Source organism: Anomaloglossus baeobatrachus, chromosome 7 (assembly GCF_048569485.1).
Source record: "Anomaloglossus baeobatrachus isolate aAnoBae1 chromosome 7, aAnoBae1.hap1, whole genome shotgun sequence".
NCBI lineage: Eukaryota > Metazoa > Chordata > Amphibia > Anura > Aromobatidae > Anomaloglossus > Anomaloglossus baeobatrachus.
This window is the reverse complement of record NC_134359.1, coordinates 60,672,195-60,696,875: the sequence shown is the minus strand read 5'-3', so window position 1 is coordinate 60,696,875 and position 24,681 is coordinate 60,672,195. Positions and strand designations below refer to the sequence as shown.

At 45.4% G+C, this 24,681-nt stretch overlaps 1 protein-coding gene across 1 annotated transcript in view; it reads left to right on the top strand.

The window, feature by feature from the left end:
- Positions 1–24,681, top strand: part of LOC142245878 (dynein axonemal heavy chain 11-like) — a 519,159-nt gene that overhangs the window by 437,954 nt on the left and 56,524 nt on the right. The window contains exon 68 of the mRNA XM_075318873.1: positions 9,805–9,920. Within this exon, the coding sequence (XP_075174988.1) occupies positions 9,805–9,920 (116 nt within the window). The remainder of the gene's footprint in view (positions 1–9,804; positions 9,921–24,681) is intronic.

Genomic DNA, 24,681 nt, shown 5'->3' with positions numbered 1-24,681 from the left:
GACACAAAAGAGAGTATACAGATGGCACAACTTGGGATCACAGCTGATTTTTTTTTTGTGAGGTAAAACATTACCCTATCTGTTTTTAAAACATGTCAAGGAAAGAATCAGCTGTGATACCGTGCTGTAATGTGTGTACTCTTTTGCACCCTTCCCTGCCAAGAAGATGTGGTATGATCAGACCATGTCCCTGTACGGTCAGACACAGCCATTACACAGTACATAGCAGGGACACATATATAAGATTATATACTGTACCAGAAACATATATAAGATTCCAGTCCCGCTAATGCTGTAGAATTAATAAATTAGTAAAATAATATAATACGACTTCAAAAAGCAGTTTATAAAAAATAAATGCAGTACACAAATTTGAAAAAATTGGGAAAAATGGTTGGATACTCTGGGGTTCCCTTCTAGAATCTTAGTAAGAGAACGATGATGCACACATATTCAGCACTTTCATAGCATATCGAAATGAAAACTTCTAGAGGTCACATTTGACTTTTGAATATAAACATATACTAATGGGAGTTGGGGGGAGGAAAGTGTCAGTTTTTTTCTTTGTCTATATATAGAATATACTGTTATTTAGGATTTCGAGTTTGACTATAGGCTTGACTCAAACTTTTCACATAAGAAATATAAAACTTTAAAATTGTGTTATACAGATAGTGCCTTAAGTATTACTGTAGAGTTTGTGTTCTGTTACATTTTGCAAAATAGAAAAATGTATTAAAGTGGTTTTCAATAAAAATTATCTGAGCACCCCAAAACAATTGGCATAGCAAAGGGATCACTATAAAATAAAGAAATAAGTGTTAATTACTCATCCCATCGCTGGCAGCTCCTGGACTATCACTTCAGTGGTTTCCACTGGGACATGAAGTGATATCTGGTCCATAAGTTATATATCCCTGAGCTAGTCAGTGGACTGAGCAGTAGGGTGAACGAATGAATGCCATGTCATTATTTCTGGTCTTGGACAATAAAGGGTTTTGCAGTGTTTAGATATACTGTGTGAATTAATTATTCTTATATTTATTTATTGACAATACTCAAACGAAGCGTCATCAGAGCAGGGGACAGAGGATGTGGTCACTGTCACTGATGATGCTTCATTTCAGGGGTTGCCCCGTCTCTGCTCACTCCCTCACTGCTCGCTCTGTGTTTTGCACAGTGACAGTGTCGGCTCTGTTTTCGACTGAGTTCTGTAATAATCTGCTGGCAACCGAGCTGTGTCAAAACCCAGCGTGCAGGAGACAAGCACCGGCCCCGCTAGTGACATCACTGGTCTCTGCTGGATATTACCACTGCCATATCTCCCATGCATCCCAGATTCAGTAGAACTGGTCCGATTTGAGGGTTCAGTCCTTCTGTCCCGGCAGTCAGGGCTTTGTCCCGACTTGAAAGTTTAATTAAATATGCATTAAAAATGGAAAATGCATAAAATATAACAATCCAATATATAAAAATTGGTACAGGTCTAGTGAATACTTGATATTAGGGGACAGCACTCATATTCCATGTACCCTGGGCCTCAGTCCACTTTTTTCTGGCCTCCTGATGAATCTTGGCAGGGAGGGGAAACGTGTTGGGGCCATGTGATTAGACATTTTTTAAAAGAAAGTATTGCTTTTTCTTTTTTGACTATGTTTCTGGCAAGGTGAATGTTATGCTGGCTTCCTCTGGTGTACCATTTATCTGACATTATTATTACCTAGCTTTTTGTGTCCAAAAACTATCCATATTAACATTCCAAACAGTTTATTATGATTATTATGATTGCACTGTTGTCACTTAGTTTATTATAACTGTTACATTTGAATATTTAGTCACTTAGGGTCATCTATGGATTTTCCAGGGTCAGATGAAGTTGAGTGGGGGCGCCACTATTGCACACTTTTCATTAGGGTTCCAACCTCTGCAGCCAGGTAGGGTTTACCGTAGGACCATCTCAGGGTCGTACTGCTAGTGGGATTTTTACTATATAAATTAATCTAGTATCCACCCCTGTGTATCCTCTAATACTGTGCCTACAAGGCTGCTTTCACATTGCGTTCCGATCTCCATTCAGGGGTCCCGTCAGGGCTTCAGTCCGAACCCCCCGTAAAAAGGCTTTCGGAAGTATGCGCCAATGGGTTTATTGAATATAATGGTGCAGACGGAGTCACCGTGTGTTCTGTCGTGCACCATTTTCTGCAGTATACACTTTCCGGAGGCAGACACTCAGATGAAGTCTACTAGACCACCGCCTTAAAATCTCTGCTTGCAGTCACTGAATTGATTCACAAATCCTACTCATTATCTAGGGAAGCCTGTCAGTACACAATTATTTGTGCTTTATGATCTACTAACTGTAGTACCCGGGATAGTAACTGTTTCTCTGTCTCTCTCCATATCTGTCTGTCTCCCTCACTCTCTGTCTGTCTGTCGGTCTCTCTCTGTCTGTTTCTCTTTCTGTCTCTCCCTGTCTGCCTGTGTCTCTGTCTGACTTTCTGTCTGTCTCTATCTCTCTGTTTCTTTCTCCATCGGTCTCTGTCTGTCTCTCTATCCTTCTCTGATTCTCTGTGTATCTCTCTGTCTGTCTCTGTCTGTCTCTGTTGCTCTCTGTCTCTCTCTCTCTCTCTCTGTGCCTCTCTCTGTCTGTCTCTCTATCCTTCTCTGATTTTCTGTCTGTGTATCTCTCTGTCTGTCTCTGTCTCTGTCTGTCTCTGTTGCTCTCTGTCTCTCTCTCTCTGCCTCTCTCTGTCTGTCTCTCGGTCTGTCTGTCTTTCTCTGTCTCTCTCTATCCGTCTGTCCACCGATATCATATTACCTCACACATAAGCTGTTTTATACTAAGAATTTCCTTTGTTCCAATAGCAACCAATCACAGCTCCTATTAATGTCCTGTAGTTCACAGCTACAATTACTTTAATGTAAGGAGGAGGTTTTTTTGGCGAATAACTGTAAATCGCGTGGTTACATTTTCCCCTCAAAACATAGTCTATGACGTTCCCTGAGTCAAATGAGGCATCTGTGCAAATATTTGATTGTAAATGTGACGGTGCGGATTCCTTTAGAGGACATACACACACACACACATACATACACTTAGCCTTATATATTGGATTTAATGCCAAAAACGTCTTCAGCTCACAAATTACATAGGTCTTTCAAAATATCCAAGGTTTGTAAAGTTTTTACAAAAACTTTTATTTTGCCAAGACTATAAAATTCTAATTATTATATTTTTAATATTACATTTTTCTTTAACTATCTTATGTCGTCAGATACAGATTTACACGACTGAGATTCCTGCAGATTATAGATGTTGGATAATTGTGAAGAGACAAGGATCCATCTGCCGCGTAATGTTCTATGTGAATCACATTTTGGCCTAACTATCCAGCAGGAAAATACTTACGATGATTGTACAGCCGGAGATAGCTAAATGAGTCCCATAGAGACTAGACTAGCTACTCCGCACTGGATGTGGTCCTTGCAAGATCAGTGTCTTTTTTTGGCATATTGATAGACAAGTGTTAAGACTTACACTTCAAGCTGTGACTGTGCTGTTTGCAAATGGAGAACTTGTGTTTTCCAAGACTATACAGCAAGAATACTTTTCAAAGGAGAAACCAGAACATATTTGTGCATCCTTTATAAACAATTTGTACATTTTAATTGAGAGAAAAAATAAAATTAGAAAAACATTGTAAATATATGTGTAAAAGGAAAATTAAACTGGACTTTTACGTCATACAGGTTTTTTTTTAATATACAAGACATTTTTCCCCTCCAAGCACATTGATTATACATGCACCGAAATGGTGATAAATGTTTGCATAATCTAAACAAAAAGACTGACGGCACTCCCTAAAGCCAGCTTTACACGTTGCAATTTGTTGTGCAATCACGTTTGCGATGTGACACGCCCAGGTTGCATATGGGATCTTATGAGATTGCACGTAGGTCGTTCATTTGCTGTCACACGTGCGTTAGTAGTCTATGTTAAATTGATCAATTTTGTGTGCGATCCTTTAGATCATGTGTTCTGTGACGTATGCATTGGGCACCCTTTTTTTTTTTTTTTTTTTTTTTTTTTTTTATTTATTGACTTGCCAAGCGTGTGTAATGTGTAGGGATGCGTTTTTACTATGTTATCTGCCATTCAGCTCTGCTACATGGCCGCTGACAGCAGACACAGACAGCCATGTAGCAGAGCTGAATGGCAGATGACAGCAGACACAGAAAGAGCCGCACTGTCAGAATGAACTCGGGTTAACTTCACCCGACTTCATTGTCATGCTGCGGTTCTGTCTGTGTCGCGTCCTGATTAGCGGTCACCAGTGAAGGACTCACCGGTGACCGCTAAACTCCTGAGTAACTGAATTGAGCAGCCCTCTCTCATATACTCACCGTTCCTCGATCCCCGGCGCTGCACGGCTTTCACACTGCTCTGGCGGCTTTTACTATTTTGAAAAAGCCGGCCGCTCATTAAACAATCTCATATTCCCTGCTTTCCACACCCACCGGCGCCTATGATTGGTTGCAGTGAGACACGCCCCCACTCTGAGTGACAGGTGTCTCACTGCACCCAATCACAGCAGCCGGTGGTCGTGTCTATACTGTGAAGTGAAATAAATAATTAAATAATTTAAAAAAACGGCGTGCGGTCCCCCCTAATTTTAAAACCAGCCAGATAAAGCCATACGGCTGAAGGCTGGTATTCTCAGGATGGGGAGCTCCACGTTATGGGGAGCCCCTCAGCCTAACAATATCAGCCAGCAGCTGCCCAGAATTGCCGCATACATTAGATGCGACAGTTCTGGGACTGTACCTGGCTCTTCCCGATTTGCCCTGGTGCGTTGGCAATCAGGGTAATAAGGAGTTATTGGCAGCCCATAGCTGCCAATACTCCTAGATTAATCATGTCAGGCGTCTCCCCGAGATACATTCCATGATTAATCTGTAAGTGACAGTAAATAAACACACACACCCGAAAAAATCCTTTATTAGAAATAAAAAACACAAACATATACCCTGGTTCACCACTTTAATAAGCTCGAAAAAGCCCTCCATGTCCGGCATAATCCAGGATGGTCCAGCGTCACTTCCAGCTCTGCTGCATGGAGGTGACCGGAGCTGCAGAACTGAAGACAGCCGCGCGATCAGCTGAGCTGTCACTGAGGTTACCTGCAGCCACCGCTGTATCCAGTGACTGTGGGTAACCTCAGTGACAGCTCAGCTAATCGCGCTATTCCCTTCATTAGCTGCGTGGAGCTGACAGGAGCGGCTGCGTATTCTGCAGCTCCGGTCACCTCCATGCAGCAGAGCATTAATCATGGAAGGTATCTCGGGGAGACACCTAACATGATTAATCTAGGAGTTATTGGCAGCTATGGGCTGCCAATAACTCCTTATTACCCCGATTGCCAACGCACCAGGGCAAATCGGGAAGAGCCAGGTACAGTCCCAGAACTGTCGCATCTAATGTATGCGGCAATTCTGGGCGGCTGCTGGCTGATATTGTTAGGCTGAGGTGCTCCCCATAACGTGGAGCTCCCCATCCTGAGAATACCAGCCTTCAGCCGTATGGCTTTATCTGGCTGGTTTTAAAATTGGTGGGGATCGCACGCCATTTTTTTAAAATTATTTAATTATTTATTTCACTGCACAGTATAGACACGCCCACCGGCTGCTGTGATTGGGTGCAGTGAGACACCTGTCACTCAGAGTGGGGGCGTGTCTCACTGCAACCAATCATAGGCGCCGGTGGGCATGGAAAGCAGGGAATACGAGATTGTTTAATGAGCGGCCGGCTTTTTCAAAATAGTAAAAGCCGCCAGAGCAGTGTGAATGCCGTGCAGCGCCGCGCAAGAGATCGGGGATCGGTGAGCATGAGAGAGAGGGTAAGAGGGATAGACTGACATGGACAGAGAGAGAGAGACAAAGATAGTGACCGACTGACAGAGATTAGTGAATGACAGACATTGTGAGGCGCTTCAGAACGCAGCTTTTCAGCTGCGCTCTGAAGTGGACCTTTTTTAAGCTGCGGTGCAGACCGCACACCTGCGCACATAGCCTCAGACATCAAAATCGTATGAGGGATGTCACACGTTTCAATTGACTAGGTTCGTGCAACAAAACGTTCAATTCTAGACAAAGATACGATGTGTTTGCGATCAACGGTTTTGCGTTCAATCCTGATCGCACGTAGCTGTCACACGCAAATACCTCACAAACGATGCCGGATGTGCATCACTTACAACTTGACCCCAACGACGGATTGTAAGATACATTGCAACGTGTAAAGCAGGCTTTACATGCAGTGTGAACAGGTGCATGACTGAACCTACTATACAGTGACAAAAAAAAGACAGTTGCACTCTAAAATGCTAAAGCATGCAAACCATGAATGTAAGAATACAGATACAGTGGAACCTCGGTTAACGAGTAACCCAGTTAGCGAGTATTCCGCTTAACGATCAAAGCTTGCTGTAAATTTGTAACTCACTTTACGAGCAAGCTTTGCCATACGAGCAAAATACTTACCACACACACTTCCGGTTCCGTACATCCACCACGCTCTGACTTGCTCTTACAGTCTCCACAAACACGTACAAACACACACAAACACGCACAAGCATGCACGCACACACACATATTATGCTCACCTAATTTCCGTTCCATCGCCGGCCTCACGGTTCTTGTAGTTTGCTGCTACAGGATGTGTATCGGTAACCATCGCGACGAGGGAGGAACTTCCGCTGTCAGCCGCTACTCAAAGGCAGTGCGCTGACCAATCAGAGGCAAGCGGCTCCTGCATATGACGCCAGCGCTCTGGCAGCGTAAGTTCCGGCATCGGTCGTGATGGTTACCCGATACACATCCTGTATCAGCGAGCTACAAGAACCATGAGGCTGGCGATGGAACGGAAGGTAAGGTGAGTGTGTTTGTGCGTGTTTGTGTGTGTGTTTGTGCACCAAGGTTCCACTGTATGCATTACTGCTAAATGAAATCTAAGAAAAATCGAGATATTTAGCATACAAAAATGGCCATTTATATATCTGCCCAGTAGCCATGTCAAGGCAATCTCATATTACTAGGTACCTACTCTGAACTGAAGGCTATCTCTGGGTTTAAAACCTCCATGTGTATGAGCGAGTAGGAACCTTCTATTAGAGAATAAAATCACTTGTGGCTAATGGGGGAAGGGTGAACAGTCAGAAGGTATGACCCCATAATCTAGACAAGGAGACTGACGGCACTCCCTAACATGCAGTGTGAACAGGTGCATAATTGAACATGACATACAATGACAAAAACAGCAGTGGCATAACTTGAAGCTCATGAGTCCCGATGCAAATGCTCCAATGGGGCCCCCAATTATTGCAAATTTTTAATAGGTTTGGTGTTTTCACATGGGCTAAAGAGACTTTTTTGGGCCCCATAGGTTCCAGGGTCCAGGTGTTATTGCAACCCATTCCACCTATTGTAGTTACGCCCCTGCTCGCGAGGACCTCTGGTGTTCACTGGAATGGAGGTCTCGAGTCCCCTGTTCCTCTTTATGTACATAAACACACTGAGGTTAAGTTTCAGTGGAGTGGCAATTGATAATGAGCAAGGGTTGACTCATGACAGAGACGAGTGGCAAATCCATAGGTTTTGCCATAAATGTCTAATATATGCTGGTCCCATCTATTATCGCCAGAATCACAATCACCCAGTCTTACTCGATTGTTTTTGGAAGTGATTGGAGAGATCTGGTGCAATGCTGCCCACCTCTCCTATCACTGAACACCAGTCATACCGGTGGATCAGAGGAACTCTGCACTTACAGGTTAGACCAGGGAAGGACATACCTTGGGGGCAGCTGCACAGGAGTCAAAGAGGTAAGGGGGTCCACTTTGACCTCCAAAGCTGGTGGAATTGTGCATTATGATGAGCTATTGGACTGCAAATGGCCCATATACTGTTCTTAGACAGGGGCCTCTTCTGTCTTGGGTAGGACCCACATCTGTTAGATATTTCAGTTACATATCCTATGGATATGCCATAACTATCTGTAATGAGATAACCCCTTTAAAGTCTACAGGAGGGATAAAAACAACCAAGGACGGCAGAGGGAGGCAGAGAACTCGGTGAGAATTCTGTTATCTCACACACATGGTTGGGCTGTAGACCACGAAATATGGGTATAATCAGTATATTCATCATAATAATTGCCATAAAGCCTAACTTTACTCATGGGCAATGGAGTGTGAAATGGGGGCAGATCACCAAGGGACCGAGAACAAGAAGTAAAAGTGGATAGCTTAACATTATCTTTATCTTTTTTATCCATGTGTATAAGACATTCATCCTGCGCAAGGTTGTTGTGATGAAGTAGGGCTTGAGTCCATAAGGCCTAACTTTTCTCATGGGCAATGGAGTGTGAAATGGGGCAGATCAAGAGGTGACTGAGAACAAGAATTAAAAGTGGATAACTTATCATTATTTATTTATTTTTTTTATCCATGTGTCTAGGACATTCATCCTGCGTAAGGCTGTGGCAATGGAGTGGGGCTTGAGTCCATAAAGCCTAACTTTTCTCATGGGCAATGGAGTGTGAAATGGGGCAGATCACTAAGGCGGGCTTTGCACACTACGACATCGCAGGTGCGATGACGGTGGGGTCAAATTGAAAATGACGTACTTCCGGCATCGCAGTGTGTAAAGGCTCGATGATACGATTAACGAGTGCAAAAGCGTCGTAATCCTATCATCGGTGCAGCGTAATCCATGATTACGCTGACGCGACGGTCCGATGTTGTTCCTCGCTGCTGCGGCAGCACACATCGCTGTGTGTGAAGCCGCAGGAGCGAGGAACATCTCCTACCGGCGTCACTGCGGCTTCCGTAGGATATGTGGAAGGAAGGAGGTGGGCGGGATGTTTACATCCTGCTCATCTCCTCCCCTCCGCTCCTATTGGCCGCCTGCCGTGTGACGTCGCAGTGACGCCGTACGACCCGCCCCCTTAAGAAGGAGGCGGGTCGCCGGCCACAGTGACGGTCGCAGGACAGGCGTGTCCATGTGAAGCTGCCGTAGCGATAATGTTTGCTACGGCAGCTATCACAAGGATATCGCTGCTGCGACGGGGGCGGGGACTATCGCGCTCGGCATCGCAGCATCGGCCTGCGATGCCGCAGCGTGCAAAGTACCCCTAAGAGATCGAGAATAAGAAAAAGTGGATAGATTACCATTATTTTTATCTCTTTTTTTTTATCCATGTGTCTAGGACATTCATCCTGCGTAAGGTTGTTGTGATAGAGTGGGGCTTGAAACCATGTTTTTCCCCCAGGCCCCATAGTTTTATTACACTAATGCCCCCTTGGTCCCTTGGTGCAGTGGCTGGTTATGATTGCTACCAATGGGATCCCTAAGGATTACTTAATGATCATTTGTTACAATATTCAATTGAATGAGCTAAAACCAAATATTGCTTTTCATCTATGTTTTTCCTGTGTAAATGAGAGTTTCCAAGCTGCAGGAGCCAAAAGACTTATTCAGAAAAGCATGTTTAATTTATCGGCTTTTGCAGCACATTGCAGACACATAACATGAAATGCTTAAGTTATTGCTACTACTTAATATTCATTTTAGTAAATGAGTTATGCGTCTGGTGAAAGCTGAGGCTTCTGCATTGTTCAGGCGTCAGTTGCTGCACCTTGTGTATTTCGGTGAGAGGCAAAAGCGGGCTCTTTACCATTTATCATGTCATCTTTTCACAGCCGCTATCTGAAAAGCAAATAGCTCACTAATGTTTTCTTTTGTTAGGGTGAGTTAGCAATCTCTTCCGAAATGGAGCAACTGCAGTCAGCCCTATTTTTTGATAATGTACCTGACACTTGGATGAAGCTGGCTTATCCATCAACGTACAACCTGGCTCAGTGGTAAGGCTGCGTCTTCATTTTCTGGGAAAATCCATTCGTTGTCTGTAGCTTTACCTGATTGATACCATGTAACATAGTTTTTAAATGTATTAACAGAAAGCTCATTGTTGATTCCTCTGCTGAGAGTAAAGCTGACACCTATCTTTATGAGGTCTCGATACAAACACTTCCACTGTGGAAAAATGGTGGTGAAAGCTGTAAGTGGTGGGCTTTCTAAGCAGGGCCAAAAAGCTTGTATGACTGCCTAAGGCCCCCTTGACACGCCCGTGTCTCTGACACTTGTTTGGTCCGTTTCCTCACGTGCCGGAGACACGGGCACACATAGACCCATTAAAATCAAAGGGTCTGCGCACACGTTCGTGTTTTGCCATGGACCGTGTGTACATGTGGAGCATACGTATGCCCGTGTAGACATGACCATTTTTCTCCGACATCACAGGTGTCACACGGACCGCACACAGACCTCACGGATCCGTGTCACAAGCACCGGAGAAAACACACATGTCTGTGAAAAAAAAAAAATCTATACTTACCTTCTCCAGCCCTGCTGTCTCTGCCGCTGCTGTCACTTGCTTCCGAAGCCCGCTCATTAGGCTCATTGCATATTCACTCCACTGCGGGCAGGAAGCAGCAGCAGCAGGGAATCGGCAAGGCCGGAGACCGAAGATCAGCACCACGGACAGCGAAGCCAGGCACAGGTGAGCAGAAAGTTCCCGTTCTCTATGTGTTATCACGGATAACACACGGAGAACACACGTGTGCCATAAACACGTAGATCAGCCATGCTACTTCTAAGGAGGAGACCACATTTTGTGATTTCAATTTTTATGAGTTGAAGTACCCCTTTATTATCCAAAGTGGTGCACAACGGACAAAGAGCATCTCTCAGTAGTACATGGTCTACCATTCATAAAGATGTTGTGCAGGTAAGTGCTTGCCTTAAAAAAAAACAGACCATACTCGTTCTAAATGTAATTTAATGGGGCAGCGTAAATGAGCAAATTTTCTCACGTACCAAATTTGCAGGTGAAAAAAATTGCACCATGCACTTGTTTCTTCAAGAAATTGGATGACACTCGCCCATTCATGTTTATGGATGCCCAAAAGCATTAGACGCCATTTCTGTTTCCTAAAGAGAACCTGTCAGTAAAAGATGGGGTTCTAATGCTGATTACAATGATACTTTTGGTCAAGAAATCCGCTTTCTTGTTCTTCTTTATTCACCATTTGAAGTTTTCTGCTAATTAAATTTTGGTGCACAGGGGTCTCACTGTACACTTGGTCTTCCCCTCCAAGTCTGTGATTCCCAAGCTCCTCTGCCCGCCTCCAGTATGTGATTGACAGGTCACTGCTGAGATTTCAAGCAGAGGAGGCAGGTCATTCACAGAGTGAAGGCAGTCGGAGGGTCCAGGGAATCACAGACAGGAGGCAGGAGGAGGGGCCAGGAAATCACAGACAGGGAGGAGAAGACCCAGTGTACAGTCCGGCACCAGGGCACTGAAATCTAATTAGCAGAAAACTTCAAAGGGTAATGAAAGAAGAACCACAAAGTAAATTTCTTCACCGAAAGTATCTTTTATTCATTATTACAATGCCATTACAGCCATGTCTTTACTTTGAATTCCAAAATCATGCTGACAGGTTCTCTCTAAGGATACGTTGAAATTCTTTAACACAGGAAACTGTAAGTGATAATAAAAATTATAACTTCTGCTGCAAGAAAAAAAATAGATTGTACACAGCTGGCAAGTGAGAAAAAAATTCATCCGAGTTTTTTGGATGAAACACTTATGTTTTTTTATGGTCGTGTGAACCTGGCCTAAAGGGGGCTTTACACACAAAGACATCGCTAACGATATGTCGCTGGGGTCACGGAATTCGTGACGCACATCCGGCCTCGTTAGCGACGTCGTTGCGTGTGAAACATACGAACGACCGCTAACAATCAAAATTACTCACCTAATCATTGATCGTTGACACGTCGTTCTAATCCCAAATATCGTTGCTGTTGCAGGACGCAGGTTGTTCGTTGTTCCTGAGGCAGCACACATCGCTACGTGTGACACCTCAAGAACGACGAACAACACCGTACTTGCGTCCTCCGGCAACGAGGTGGGCGTGGCTTTCCTTCGGCTGCTCTCCGCCCCTCCGCTTCTATTGACTGCCTGCCATGTGACGTCGATATGACGCCGCATGAACCACCCCCTTAGAAAAGAGGCAGTTCAACGGCCACAGCGACGTCACTAGACAGGTAAGTATAGTGCGATGGGTCGTAGCGATATTGTGCACCATGGGCAGCGATTTGCCCATGACACACAACCGACGTGGGCGGGTGCTTTCACGAGCGACACGCTAGCGATGTCGCAGCATGTAAAGCGGCCTTAAGGCCCCCTTCACACATCCGTGAAACTCACGCATGTGTTTCACGGACATGTCAAAGGTGCGTGTTCCCATCCGTGTGCCGTGTTTATGGCACTATGTGTGTTCTCCGTGTGTTATACTTAATAACAATCGGAGAACGGAAAGTCCCGCCTTACCTGTTTCTTCCGGAGCTGTCTGTGGTGCTGAATGACAGTGTCCGGCACAGGCCACGACCCGCTGACGCTGCTTCCGGCCCCCAGTGAAGAAGATGCGTTGTTCAAATTCACTGGTGGTCGGATGCAGGTGACAGCCACGGCAGAGACTGCAGGACTCGTGGAGGTGAGTGTGTTTTTTTTATTTTTAAAATGACACGTGTTTTTCTCCGGCGCGTGTCACGTGCGCCCGCATCCACACTACTTCCGTGTGGTACGGGCCGCGTGACACCCGTGCTGCCGGAGAAACACGGACATGCATCCGTGTGAAGCACACTGGCTCACGTGTGCTCCACACGGAGGCACGGGCCAATGGCTGCACACGTGCGTGCACATAAACCCATTGATTTTAATTGGTTTACGTGTGCTTGTGTCTCCGGTACATGCGGGCACGGACCTAGCACATACCGGAGACACGTGCGTGTCAAGGGGGCCTAAGACTGTGTTCACACACAATACTCTTTTGCCACACAGCGGTGGACATCATGAGCTACACCAGCGTTACTTTCACACACAAGCTGAGAAGACCATGTACACTGCACACTGATGAAGGTCTATGTTAGGATACAATTTCACTTGTGTAAATCTTCCGATGTGAGAGCATCGGAAGCAGTATGCTAATGACCCTCTGCTGGGAGTGTTAGCCGATGGTCATGCGACTGTGATGCGATCTTGCAATCGTATCACCGCTACGGAGAAGAGGGAGGGAGCACTTTCTCCCCATCTCATCCGCTGCCTGTGTCTGCGTATATTGCACTGCACTCGGATTACATACGAGTACAGTGCGATGTTTCACATGCTCCCATAGACTTGTATGGGGAAGTAAGTGGACCCATACTCTAAAGGCCCCGTTACATGCAACGACGCCGAGGTCACGGATTCCGTGATGCACATCCGGCATCGTTAGTGACGCCGTTGCGTGTGACACCAACGAGCGGCCGTTTACGATGGAAAATACTCACCAAATCGTCCATCGTTGACACGTCGTTCATTTTCAAAAAATCGTTGATTGTTGAGGACGCAGGTTGTTTGTCGTTCCCGAGGCAGCACACATCGCTACGTGTGACACCCCGTGAACGACGAACTACAGCTTACCTGTGGCCGCCGGCAATAAGGAAAGAAGGAGGTAGGCGGGATGTTACGGCCGCTCATCTCCGCCCCTCCGCTTCTATTGGGCGGCCGCTTAGTGACGCCGCTGTGACGCCGCACAAACCGTCCCCTTAGAAAAGAGGCGGTTCGCCGGCCACAGCGACGTCGCTAGGCAGGTAAGTCCGTGTGACAGCTCCGAACGATATTGTGCGCCACAGGCAGCGATTTGCCAGTGACGCACAACCGAAGGGGGCGGGTGCTTTCACCAGCGATATTGCTAAAACCTAAAGCTAAACGTCTGTGCTATATCTGGTAAAGCTTACTCAATAAAATACAAGTTTCTTCAACTATCTGAGTGCCAAACATTTGCTCTTTGCTACATACACGACTGGATCCTACTTGAGCACCTACCACACAGAAGTGCCGTGTTTATCCACATGTTCCTCTTCCAACGTGGTGTACTTAATCCTGTGCACTATATGTCCTATTGGAGACCTCTATGTTGAGAGCAAGGATGAGATCTCACCGCCACACAATTACAGACAAAAAAATCCATTTACCTGTGGCCAAATATTTCTGCGTTTCAGGACACAACATAAACCACATGAAAGTTGTCATATTAAAAGGCAACTTCAGATCACAAAATCATCGCAGGGTCTGGGAATACAAATTCATCACAATGTTTAACTCTGTGGACACAGGACTGAATCTGTCAGGAGGATTTATGGCCCATTACAAAATCTGAGGAGTCATTCCAGAGACTCACCAGACCTCTGATCCTACATGGATATTGGGACAATAAAACTCTCGCACCATTAATCAAAGCTAATTAAGGATTCACTTTCTAAGCTCAGTGTTTGTTTATTTAAATGTCCTTTTATTATGCCATCCCTCTGCTCTGTTTGTGCATATATTTGTGTTTCTTCAGATATTTTGTCATACCATGCCTGATGAAGGGAGCTGAGATGTCTCGAAAGCTTGCTTTGTAACATCATTTTATTTTATTTTAGTTAGCCATTAAAAGGTATCACAAGATTATAATTTTGTTCCTCTCACTGAGAACATTCCATAATTTTTCAACTGGCTAACACGGTACCAAAACCTTTTCACTTGTGTTTATCCACAACACACACAATTCTGGAGACATTTAAAAAAAAAAAAGGGGGTTTTCAAGTAGAAACTAGTTCAGTAGATGCAACTTGTTTTTTTTCCTAAGTAATTATGAAATGTTTTGGAACTTTTTCTTTTCCCCTGAAGCATTTTTTTCATCCTATTAATGTGACAGTGTATAATGTGGAGTAGTTTCCAGCAGGATCCACTTAAAAAAGTGACATATTTTGTCCACTCCAAAAAAATTCCTCAAAGAAGTCCGTGTAAACATAGCCTAATACTGAATTCGACCTGCAGCAGCCAAAAATGTTTGGATAGCTGAAACATCTAAAAAATAATGAATTTTCAGCTAAAAGGAACCTGCCAGCATGAAAATGCAGTTTCATCTGCAAGCAGCTAGTTGTAGAGCAGGGAGAGCGGAGTAGGTTCATTTATTTATTTTTTTTTAAAAATTCAGTATAACCTGTGATTTGATCCCTGAAACCTCGGCTCTTTTTGGAATTCTTGGTCCAGTGGGCGGTCCTATGAGTGATTAACAGTCATCTCTGTATACAAAGAAAGCTGTCACTTATAGAACCGCCTACTGGACCAAAAATCCCAGAAAGAGCAGAGAATTAAATGATCGTACAGAGACTTTTCTCACCAAACTATATATTGTTCTCCTCAGCTCCTCATGCTCTATAATGCTGAATTCCCATGTCCTTCATTCAGTCTGTTTTTGGCTCCGTTTGTAAAAATTAATAACGGATTTGTTAACGGAGTGCCATTTTACATTTTTAAGTGATCTATTAATGGATCCATTATAATGTATGTCAATGGAGCCAAAAACTGATCCGTTATAATATGAGTCAATGGAGCTAAAAACGGATCCGTTGTTAGGCACTTAAAGAATGGTTTAAGGCTGGTTTCATACATATGGCATTTTGCCGCTTTGCTGGATCAGTCACACTCCAGTACAGTGCAATACAGTACAATGGCATCGAGGCAAGCTCCGATCACATGCTGTCCAGATAGAGAGAAAGAGAGATAGTCTGGACAGCTGGTTAGGCATAGGGATAGGCTAACCAGCTGGCCAAACTCTCTCTTTTTCTCTCTCTCTCTGTATCTATCTATCTATCTGTCTATTCTATGTATAACTTCTATCTATCTATTATATCTATCTAACAGATCCGGTCTATAAATTATATCTATTATTCTTATCTATTCTGCCTATCTATGCATCTATGTATCTATGTTTGTATCTATCTATCTAGTCATTATCTATCTATCTATCATTTATCGTATGCTAACAGATTTTCTTCTATTATATTCTATTGTATCTATGTATTATTTATGGGCAATGGACCCGTTAGTGCATAATGGGAGTCATTGGGCAATGGATCCATTAACAGATGAGATAACAGATGCATTTCTAACAAATCCGTTACCCATTGACTCCCATTATACACTTAAGGCAACTTGACACTGCGATATCGGTCCGGATATCGCTAGCGTGGGTACCCGCCCCCATCTGTTGCGCGACACGGGCAAATCGCTGTCCGTGCCGCACAACAGCCGTCACACATACTTACCTGTCCGGCGACGTCGCTGTGATGGGCGAACTGCCTCCTTTATAAGGGGGCGGTCCGTGCGGCGTCACAGCGACGTCACTGAAGCGTCACTGAACCGCCGCCCAATAGCAGCGGAGGGGCGGAGATGAGCGGGACGTAACATCTCGCCCACCTCCTTCCTTCCTCATAGCGGCCGGGAGGCAGGTAAGGAGAGCTTCCTCGTTCCTGCGGTGTCACACGGAGCGATGTGTGCTGCCGCAGGAACGAGGAACAACTTCGTTACTGCTGCAGTAACGATTTTTAAGAATGGACCCCCATGTCGCCGATTAGCGATTTTGCACGTTTTTGCAACGATGAAAAATCGCTTATCGGTGTCACACGCAACGGCATCGCTAATGCGACCGGATGTGCGTCACAAAATCCGTGACCCCAACGACTCCGCATTAGCGATGTCGCAGCGTGTAAAGCCCGCTTAACGGGTCCGTTAGACAGACATATTTGGATCAGTTGGGAAAAAGTCCTGCATGCAGAACTTTTGGTCCATTTTTAACAATGCAACACTAACGGATTAGCTCTAATGGATGACATTTTTTGGACCATCCGTTATCCGATCCATTACCATTAAAGTCAATGGGGAGTAAACGGATGAGTTTTTTCATAAAACAAACGGGTCTCTAAACGGATTGCATTGCAGGATATGGGAACGTAGCCTAACATGGGGCCTGCAGACTGACTTGCATGTTCATGGTGACAGGTTTCCTTTAAAGGGCCGAGCTACAAAAGCCCTTCATACATATACAATGTGGGGGTTTTTTGTACTATTATGTTTATTATATCATTTTGTCTTTCACAATCTCAGAAGCAGCAATTCACAACCCGTCATCAGAGCTGTTGAATAGTGTGAGCTCTCCAGCATAATAAGCTCTATCCTCTAATAGCAAAAATATTGATATCTATGGATTTGCTTTTAGAATTGAACAAGACGACTACAGGAAATGTTATATTTTTATGTAGTCATAACAAAGTGATGTTATTAAAGCAGAAGTGGCATCTAAGGAACCTAAGAGGCTGCGTGTCATGGAAATCCGGATAATTTGACTCCATACTTGACTGGTGGGATAGCATCACACAGACGCTGGGATGAATGAGTGTATTTTTTTTTTTTTTTGCTGCAATGCCAGGGGAAGAAGGGGGGGAAGCATTATCGACAATTTGTTTGCCGGCTTTTCCCTCTTTTCATCCACTTAGAGTTCAGTCCTTAATGTTTTATTGAAATTGATTTTAAATGAGCACTATTTTTATTGCACATAATGACTTTAGAATGTATCTTGCTTTCCCATTGTCTGCTCTCTGGTTTTAGACAATATTTTCCAAAGCGATTCATTGAATTCCATATCTTAAAATGGATCCATCTAAAATGCACTAAAGATTATCTGTACTGTAATTGTGTGGAAAATTATACTGATTTAAAACAAATTCTTGTGGAAATGAAAATGTAACTACAGACCAAAAAAATGTAAAAGTGCCAATTTGTTGTTCTGACTCTCTGGGAAGGCTCGTATGCGCGCACAAATTACATGTTGTTATATACTGTATAGCTGTTCAGTATGGTCCTCCTCCGTAATAAAATCAACATAAATCCTTTTACATAGCGGGTTAACTAACATGAACAGGTACCTGTCAAATCATTCTTCAAGGGGGAAGAGGAGGAAAAAAATAAATTAAAGCAATGGAGACGGGAGGACAAAATTCTAACTCAAAATAAATTCATATAACATTTACACACTGATTCCTTTATAGGATTAATAACTAAAAATGCAGATACAAGATACATATGATGCATTTGATTCTAACTAAGCTGTGAAACTAGTTTGATTACATTGTCATTCTCTGTACTGAATAAAGCAAAAAGCTTCAATGAAAATATAAAATGTGTGTACCGTATATACATATATACACATATTATGTGTGTGTGTGTGTGTGTATATATGCAAAACAAGAACGCCGCGGAGACACCATCACATGTTTCTCAACGCCGGCAGGAAACTAGCCAGGTCTTTCACCGGGAAGGAACAATCACGGGAAGGGCAGTCTAAAGTCAAGGAGACCGCCTATACCAAAACATGGTATCCATCCACAGACAGCTGTTTGGGGGTATTTGCCCCTCATCAGTGTGGAGTAAGAAACTGGCTAGTGGGAGCATTGCCTAGTAGAAGACAACATATGTAAGGATGGTTGACCTCGGGGAGATCAACATCCAACACCGCGGAAACACCATCACGTGTTTCTCAACGCAGTGTCACTGCGTTGAGAAACACGTGATGGTGTCTCCGCGGTGTTGGATGTTGATCTCCCCGAGGTCAACCATCCTTACATATGTGTGTGTGTGTGTGTATATACATATCAGGAACATGCTAAGAACATGTGAAGAGAGTATGTTAAGAAAAATGTTTCATTGCATCAGTCGGGGTAAGAAAAAAAAATCATCCTTCTATGTTTTTTCTATCATGTTCTTCTATGTGTGTGTGTGTGTGTGTGTGTGTGTGTGTGTGTTTGTAGTGGTGGCTTAGGATCCACCACTGTCTAGGTTTATTGACAGACAGGAATTAAAAGCTTTGCAAATGAACAGGGGAAGTTATACTGGCAACAGTTAATCTGTAACACACAGAAACTCCTAGTTGGGAAGCGCCAAACGTTTGTTGCCCCAGCTATTACAACAAATACTACACCACCAAACTTTACAGTACAATTGGTAGTTAATCACTACCTTGCAATAGCAACCTAGCTGGCCCTCATTACTTGGACCCTAGCTACAGAGGTCTACGCTATACCCTATGGAGTGCACACAACGGTACAGGCTCTCGGTCCAGTCGAGAAGGAACGGGCCCACCCCCGGGAGTTCGGTGCTGTGATCCTCGTCGGTGTGCACTTCTTCTTTCAGGGCGGTGGGGGGGAACGCCTCTTCTTTTTCAGAATCGCTGTCCTCGTGAACATCTCGGTCCGGTACTGGCTCGTTGGTCTTCCATGGTCTTCCATGGTCCGGCTCGCAGTAGCTCTCGCAGCCAGCACCATTCCTCTTCCCAAACTGCTGCTTTCGGACAGGACACAGACACGGACACAGGACACATGCTTCTCCCTCTCTCTGGCAATCCGACTGCTCCAGTTCTCGCCTAAAGGGTGCTTTACACGCTGCGATATCGGTAACGATATATCGTCGGGGTCACGTCGGTAGTGACGCACATCCGGCGCCATTACCGACATCGTAGCGTGTAACACCAATGAGTGACGATCAACAAGCACAAAAGCGTGAAAAATCGTTGATCGTTGACACGTCACTCATGTCCTTAATATCGTAGCTGCTGCCGGTACGATGTTCGTCGTTCCTGCGGCAGCACACATCGCTATGTGTGACACCGCAGAAACGACGAACATCTCCTTACCTGCCTCCACCGGCAATGCGGAAGGAAGGAGGCGGGCGGGATGTTACGTCCTGCTCATCTCCGCCCCTCCGCTTCTATTGGACGCCTGCCATGTGACATCGCTGTGACGCCGCACGAACCGCCCCCTTACAAAGTAGACGGTTGGCCGGCCAGAGCGACGTCGGAGGGCAGGTAAGTCCGTGTGATGGGGACTAACGAGGTTGTGCGCCACAGGCAGCGATTTGCCCGTGTCGCACAACTGACGGGGCCAGGTACGCTCAATTGCGATCTCGCCAGCGAGATCGCAGCGTGTAATGTACCCTTTACACTCTTCTCCAACTCTTTCTCCCTTCCCACACTTTTTGGGCCGGGTTAGTCCAAGTTCACAATTCAGAGGGGGGAGCACTGGCTGAGGTGGCCAGTCCATAACATGCAGAACAACAGGGGAGCACAGTTTCTTAAAGTCGCAGTACATTTTACCATCTCGTAGGAGCGTTACCCCTACATATACACTGAATGTGTAAGTATACACTGAATATGTATACATTGAATCAGGACCTATCTAGTAGTACATTGCACCTGCTTTTGTCTTCAGTATTACACTAATTTGCAGTGGCATACATTCCACTAGGTATTAAAATTCTTCAACAGGAAATCTTGGCCGATACTGACCGCATAGCTTCTCATCACTGTGATGCTCTATAGGATTAAAAAGAACCTGCCACTTGTCATGAATACACTGAAAATAAAAATTGGAGCACCAAAAAGGGAAAGTCAATGCTGCAAATGATGGAAAAATAGAAACAACATTTTCAACACATCTCGATTTAGTCAGTATCAACCATGGGCGTCGAGCTCATTAATACACTCACTTACATATTTGGCTGGATTATTATTGGTTGTCTGAGAAATGTTTTGCAGCACTGAATGCATTTGGAGTTGCAAATCATCAAAATCTGCTACTGGCAGCTGCCATTGCAATTGCCGACTAATGAATGATGGGAAACAAGTCCGGAGATGCTATGTGCATGGTAGAAGGTTTAATCCATGCAGGCACAATAGCATGCAAAATCGGCCTGAGAAATTAATCGCAGCACGATGCGTTTGGCAGTGAGTCTCAGCTCATGCACCCCATACAAGTCTATGGGAGTGTGTGAAACATCGGACTGCACTCGCATGTCATCCAACTGTAGTGCAATGTCCACAGAGACAGGCCAGGGAGGAGATGTGGATAAAGTGCTACTTCTCTTCTCCGCAGCTGTGACTCAATTGCAAGATCAGATCACAGTCACATGACCCTAGGATGACGTTCACAGCAGAGGGTCATTAGCATACCGCTTGCGATGCTCTTGCATAGGAAGGTATGCACAAGCGGAACCGTACCCTAACAAGCAGACTGGTATCATTATTATTATTATGAAAAACAGCTCCCACAACTCTTTGTAGAAATGTTTGTATCACTGGCTCCACAACCAAGTCAATGTAACGCCGAGCTTTTAGTGTACCTGGAATGATTAATAGAGTGGTCTGTCTACAGTACACTATGCCTTCCCACACCATGATCCTGGACCAGTGTGACATTCCCTCGCGATGGTCTTTTCATTTACTTCACACCACTGCTCTCAATGGCTATCCTGGTGCAGAGCAATGGAGGCAAATATCCTCTTAATTGATGTGTCGTGCTTTTATCTTGGACAGAATAGTCATAGATTGGTCTGGAGACCACATGGGCAATGACATGAAGAGGCCTTTATGTGGGAACATCACACAAGGCTTACTCCCGGGATTATGTTGTGGGGTAATGTACGGTATCCGGAAGCCTCTAAACTTCATTCCACATACCCTAACAACTCAGTGTTATATTCATTTGGTCATGGAAAAATATTGATTTAAACAATATATAATTTTCTGAGTGCATATAAGTCCAAATGTCCTTTCACAGGCATCTGAGGATCTAAGGTGTGCCCAAAAAACATTCCACGCACCATTACTCCACAGGGCTGAAACCTGATGTGAATATTTCCTCAAATCATGCTGCTTGTGCCACATCTTTACCCTCCCATTAGCATGGTGCAACAGAAATCGAAATTCATCTAACATGGCAATGTTTTTCCAGTCTTTAGTATTTGATCGTTTGTGCCTTTTTGCACACTAATTTTGCCTATCTGTTTCCCTTAGACAGTAATGACTCTCATATTGGTCACCTGCGGTTTCAGCCCATCCATAGTAAGGAATGACTAGTTGTGCTTACGGACAAGTTTGATGGAGAATAAGCATTGTATTGGGCAGCAAATTGTTTCTCTGTGAACTGCAATTCCTGACACCCTATATTGATTGCCATTGAGTTATTAATCATACCATTCTCGGTATACTCTAAACACCTTTACAGGAATCACACTAGATTGACAGTTTTGAACTTTTGGCCTCATCTAGTTGGGTACCTCTGACCATGCTTTGTAGTCCCTTAGATCTCTTATTTTTCAAATTGTAATCACACTGAAACTGATCATATGGATAATGTGCTCACTTCACTTTATGCTCCACTCCAGGGTCATGTGTCTAATTTTCCTACATGCAAGGCTATGTTCATGTGACGCCCTGGCCTATCTGGTTGTCACAGGATATTGTGCAATTTGCCCTTCTGCACGGTATCCGATCCTCCTTGGTTACGGGTCCCTGGCCTTTGCTGTTGCTAAGAACAAGCTAATTAAAATTCTAGGAACACTCTGCACCACGCCCACCAGACACACCAATGGGTAGCCTGAAGGGAATAGGGCTGCCCACTTGGGGAGTTAGTTGGGAGTGTCAGGAGTGTCAGGAGTTGTTGGGTGACTCTCAAGAGGAGAGGTCACAGGTGAGTCGGAGGAGGTCAGGAGCTGGGCTCCTCGTATACTAGGTGGCAGACGTTGGTCTGGGCCTGGTAGGAGCTGGAACCCCGACCGCAGGGGATCATGTCAAGGGGCACGGAACTGCTAAGGAAGGCAGCCAGCGGCCTTGAGCCAAGTCCGGGCAGGAGCCAGGGCATGACGGAGTACGTGGAACCTAGGCCGGGAAGTAGCTTCAAGCGTCCTGGCAATTTACCTGACGAGGACGGAGTCTTCAAGAGCCGTTCTCCACCCACTCCAAAATCGGGGTACTAGCGCAATGAGGGGGATAGGACTTTCCCAATACACAGTCCAGAAAATCCCAAGCGTGAACCCTAAGAGCAAGCTCACTCTGTTAGCCATACGGGTGAGCGGGACCCGACTAGTTCTATACTATAGGGGCCAACCAGAAAAGAAGGTGCCAAGGGAAAGGTCACAGGCTAACAAGCAACACCATTGGGCACGGGACTCAAACGTGCTCTCTCCCTGCTGCAGCGGTGCTCAATTCCAGTTTACAAGTTGTCGGTGACAGCGTTATTGGACTGAGTGAGTACACAGTGATCCTGTCCTCCCCAACGGCTCCCCCGCTTCACCCCGGGGCATTCCCCCTACCCACAGAGGGGTTAAACACCTAACTGCCATCCCATCGCCACCGGGCACTGCCCAACAGTAGCGGTGGTACTCCACCTTACCACACACCGTGGGTGGTGTCACGAACTCTAAACACAAACACAAAACTATTTGTAAATATCCGCTTTTATTTCGAGTGGCCGCGCGTCCCCTCCCGGGTCCGGAGACCTCTCGAGCCACCGTGGATCCGAGCAGCCTTGGCTGCTGACGCTGGGGAGGTACATTCATATGTCCGGAAATCATGTTAGAATGGATCCAATGGCAAAAAAGTTTTAGAAACACAACTTTTTTTGGTCCATTTTGAAAAAATAGATTTTTGCAGGATCTGTTTTTGTAACATGGGTGTCTGTGGAAAACATCTGTTAACTGATGAATCCTTTACAAATGAAAGAAAAATAGATGGCTAAATGACAATCAGTTAACGGATCTGTTTATCCATAGACACTCATGTTAAAAAAAAAAAATGAATTCTGCAAAAATCTATTTTTTTCAAAACGGATAAAGTTGTGTTTCCTCAACTCTTTCTTTTGCCAACGGATAGCTGCTGGATCCGTTCTAAGCCTGGATTCACACGATCGTACGGCATCCGATGTGAGTGCATTGGATGCAATATGCTAATCACCCTCAGCTCCAGCTGTGCTGCTGTGTCGCCCTGGGCAAGCCAGGGGACACAGGTCACACACCACCACACCCCACACTCCAGGTAGGCACATCTATGCTAACCAGAAATCCTTGTTGCCTTCCTCCGGAGTCTGATGATGCACACCAGGGGGTGGGCCAGGCGGTTGGCTCCGCCCACCGAGGAGCTCACAACTCGGGAGGCGGGAAAACCAGGCAGTCAGCTCAGGGAAGAGCTTGAGAGAGGAGTCCAGTGAGGGACATGGAAGAGTGAAGTTGTGATAGCTCAGGGAGGAGCAGGAGTGAGGAGCTAAGTGAGAGAGCAAACAAGAAGTGAAAGTGAAGTGGCAGTAGAGAAAGAAAGCCTGAAGGGTCCAGCTTTGTGTAGGGCCAGATCAGCAAGGTCAGCGACGGCGGTGACTGTCTGGAGGGGGACCGTTTGGAAGTTCCTGGAAGGACCCCGTTGGCTGTGTGCCCGGTGGTCTGGAGCAGTGTTCCGAAGGACAGTCAGCACCAGGGCAGGGGCCTCTAGGACCCCGGCAAGGCTAGGAGTCGCCAAATTTGCCAAATCCGTCAGTGAAGGGGACGTAGAACCCCCAACAACCAAGTCCCGATTGAAGGCAACAGCCCAACCTGAAGCAGAGAGACACCGCCACCACCACGGCACCAGTTTCTCAGGGCCAGCGCCTGCGGGCAAAGTGTAGAGCTCCTCCGGCCCAGATTGCAGTCGGGGAGCGGGTAACCGGAGGGAATCCAGCGCTACCACCAGTCAAACCTAGGTGCAAGGAAGAGGGACATCACCGTCACCTACCGGGAGTGCAGGTGCAGCCGTCTGTGGGACCGTCCTACCAGCCGTTTGGTTTACCGTACAAACTGTGTCCACGTCTCAGGCTGAGTGAGTACCACAG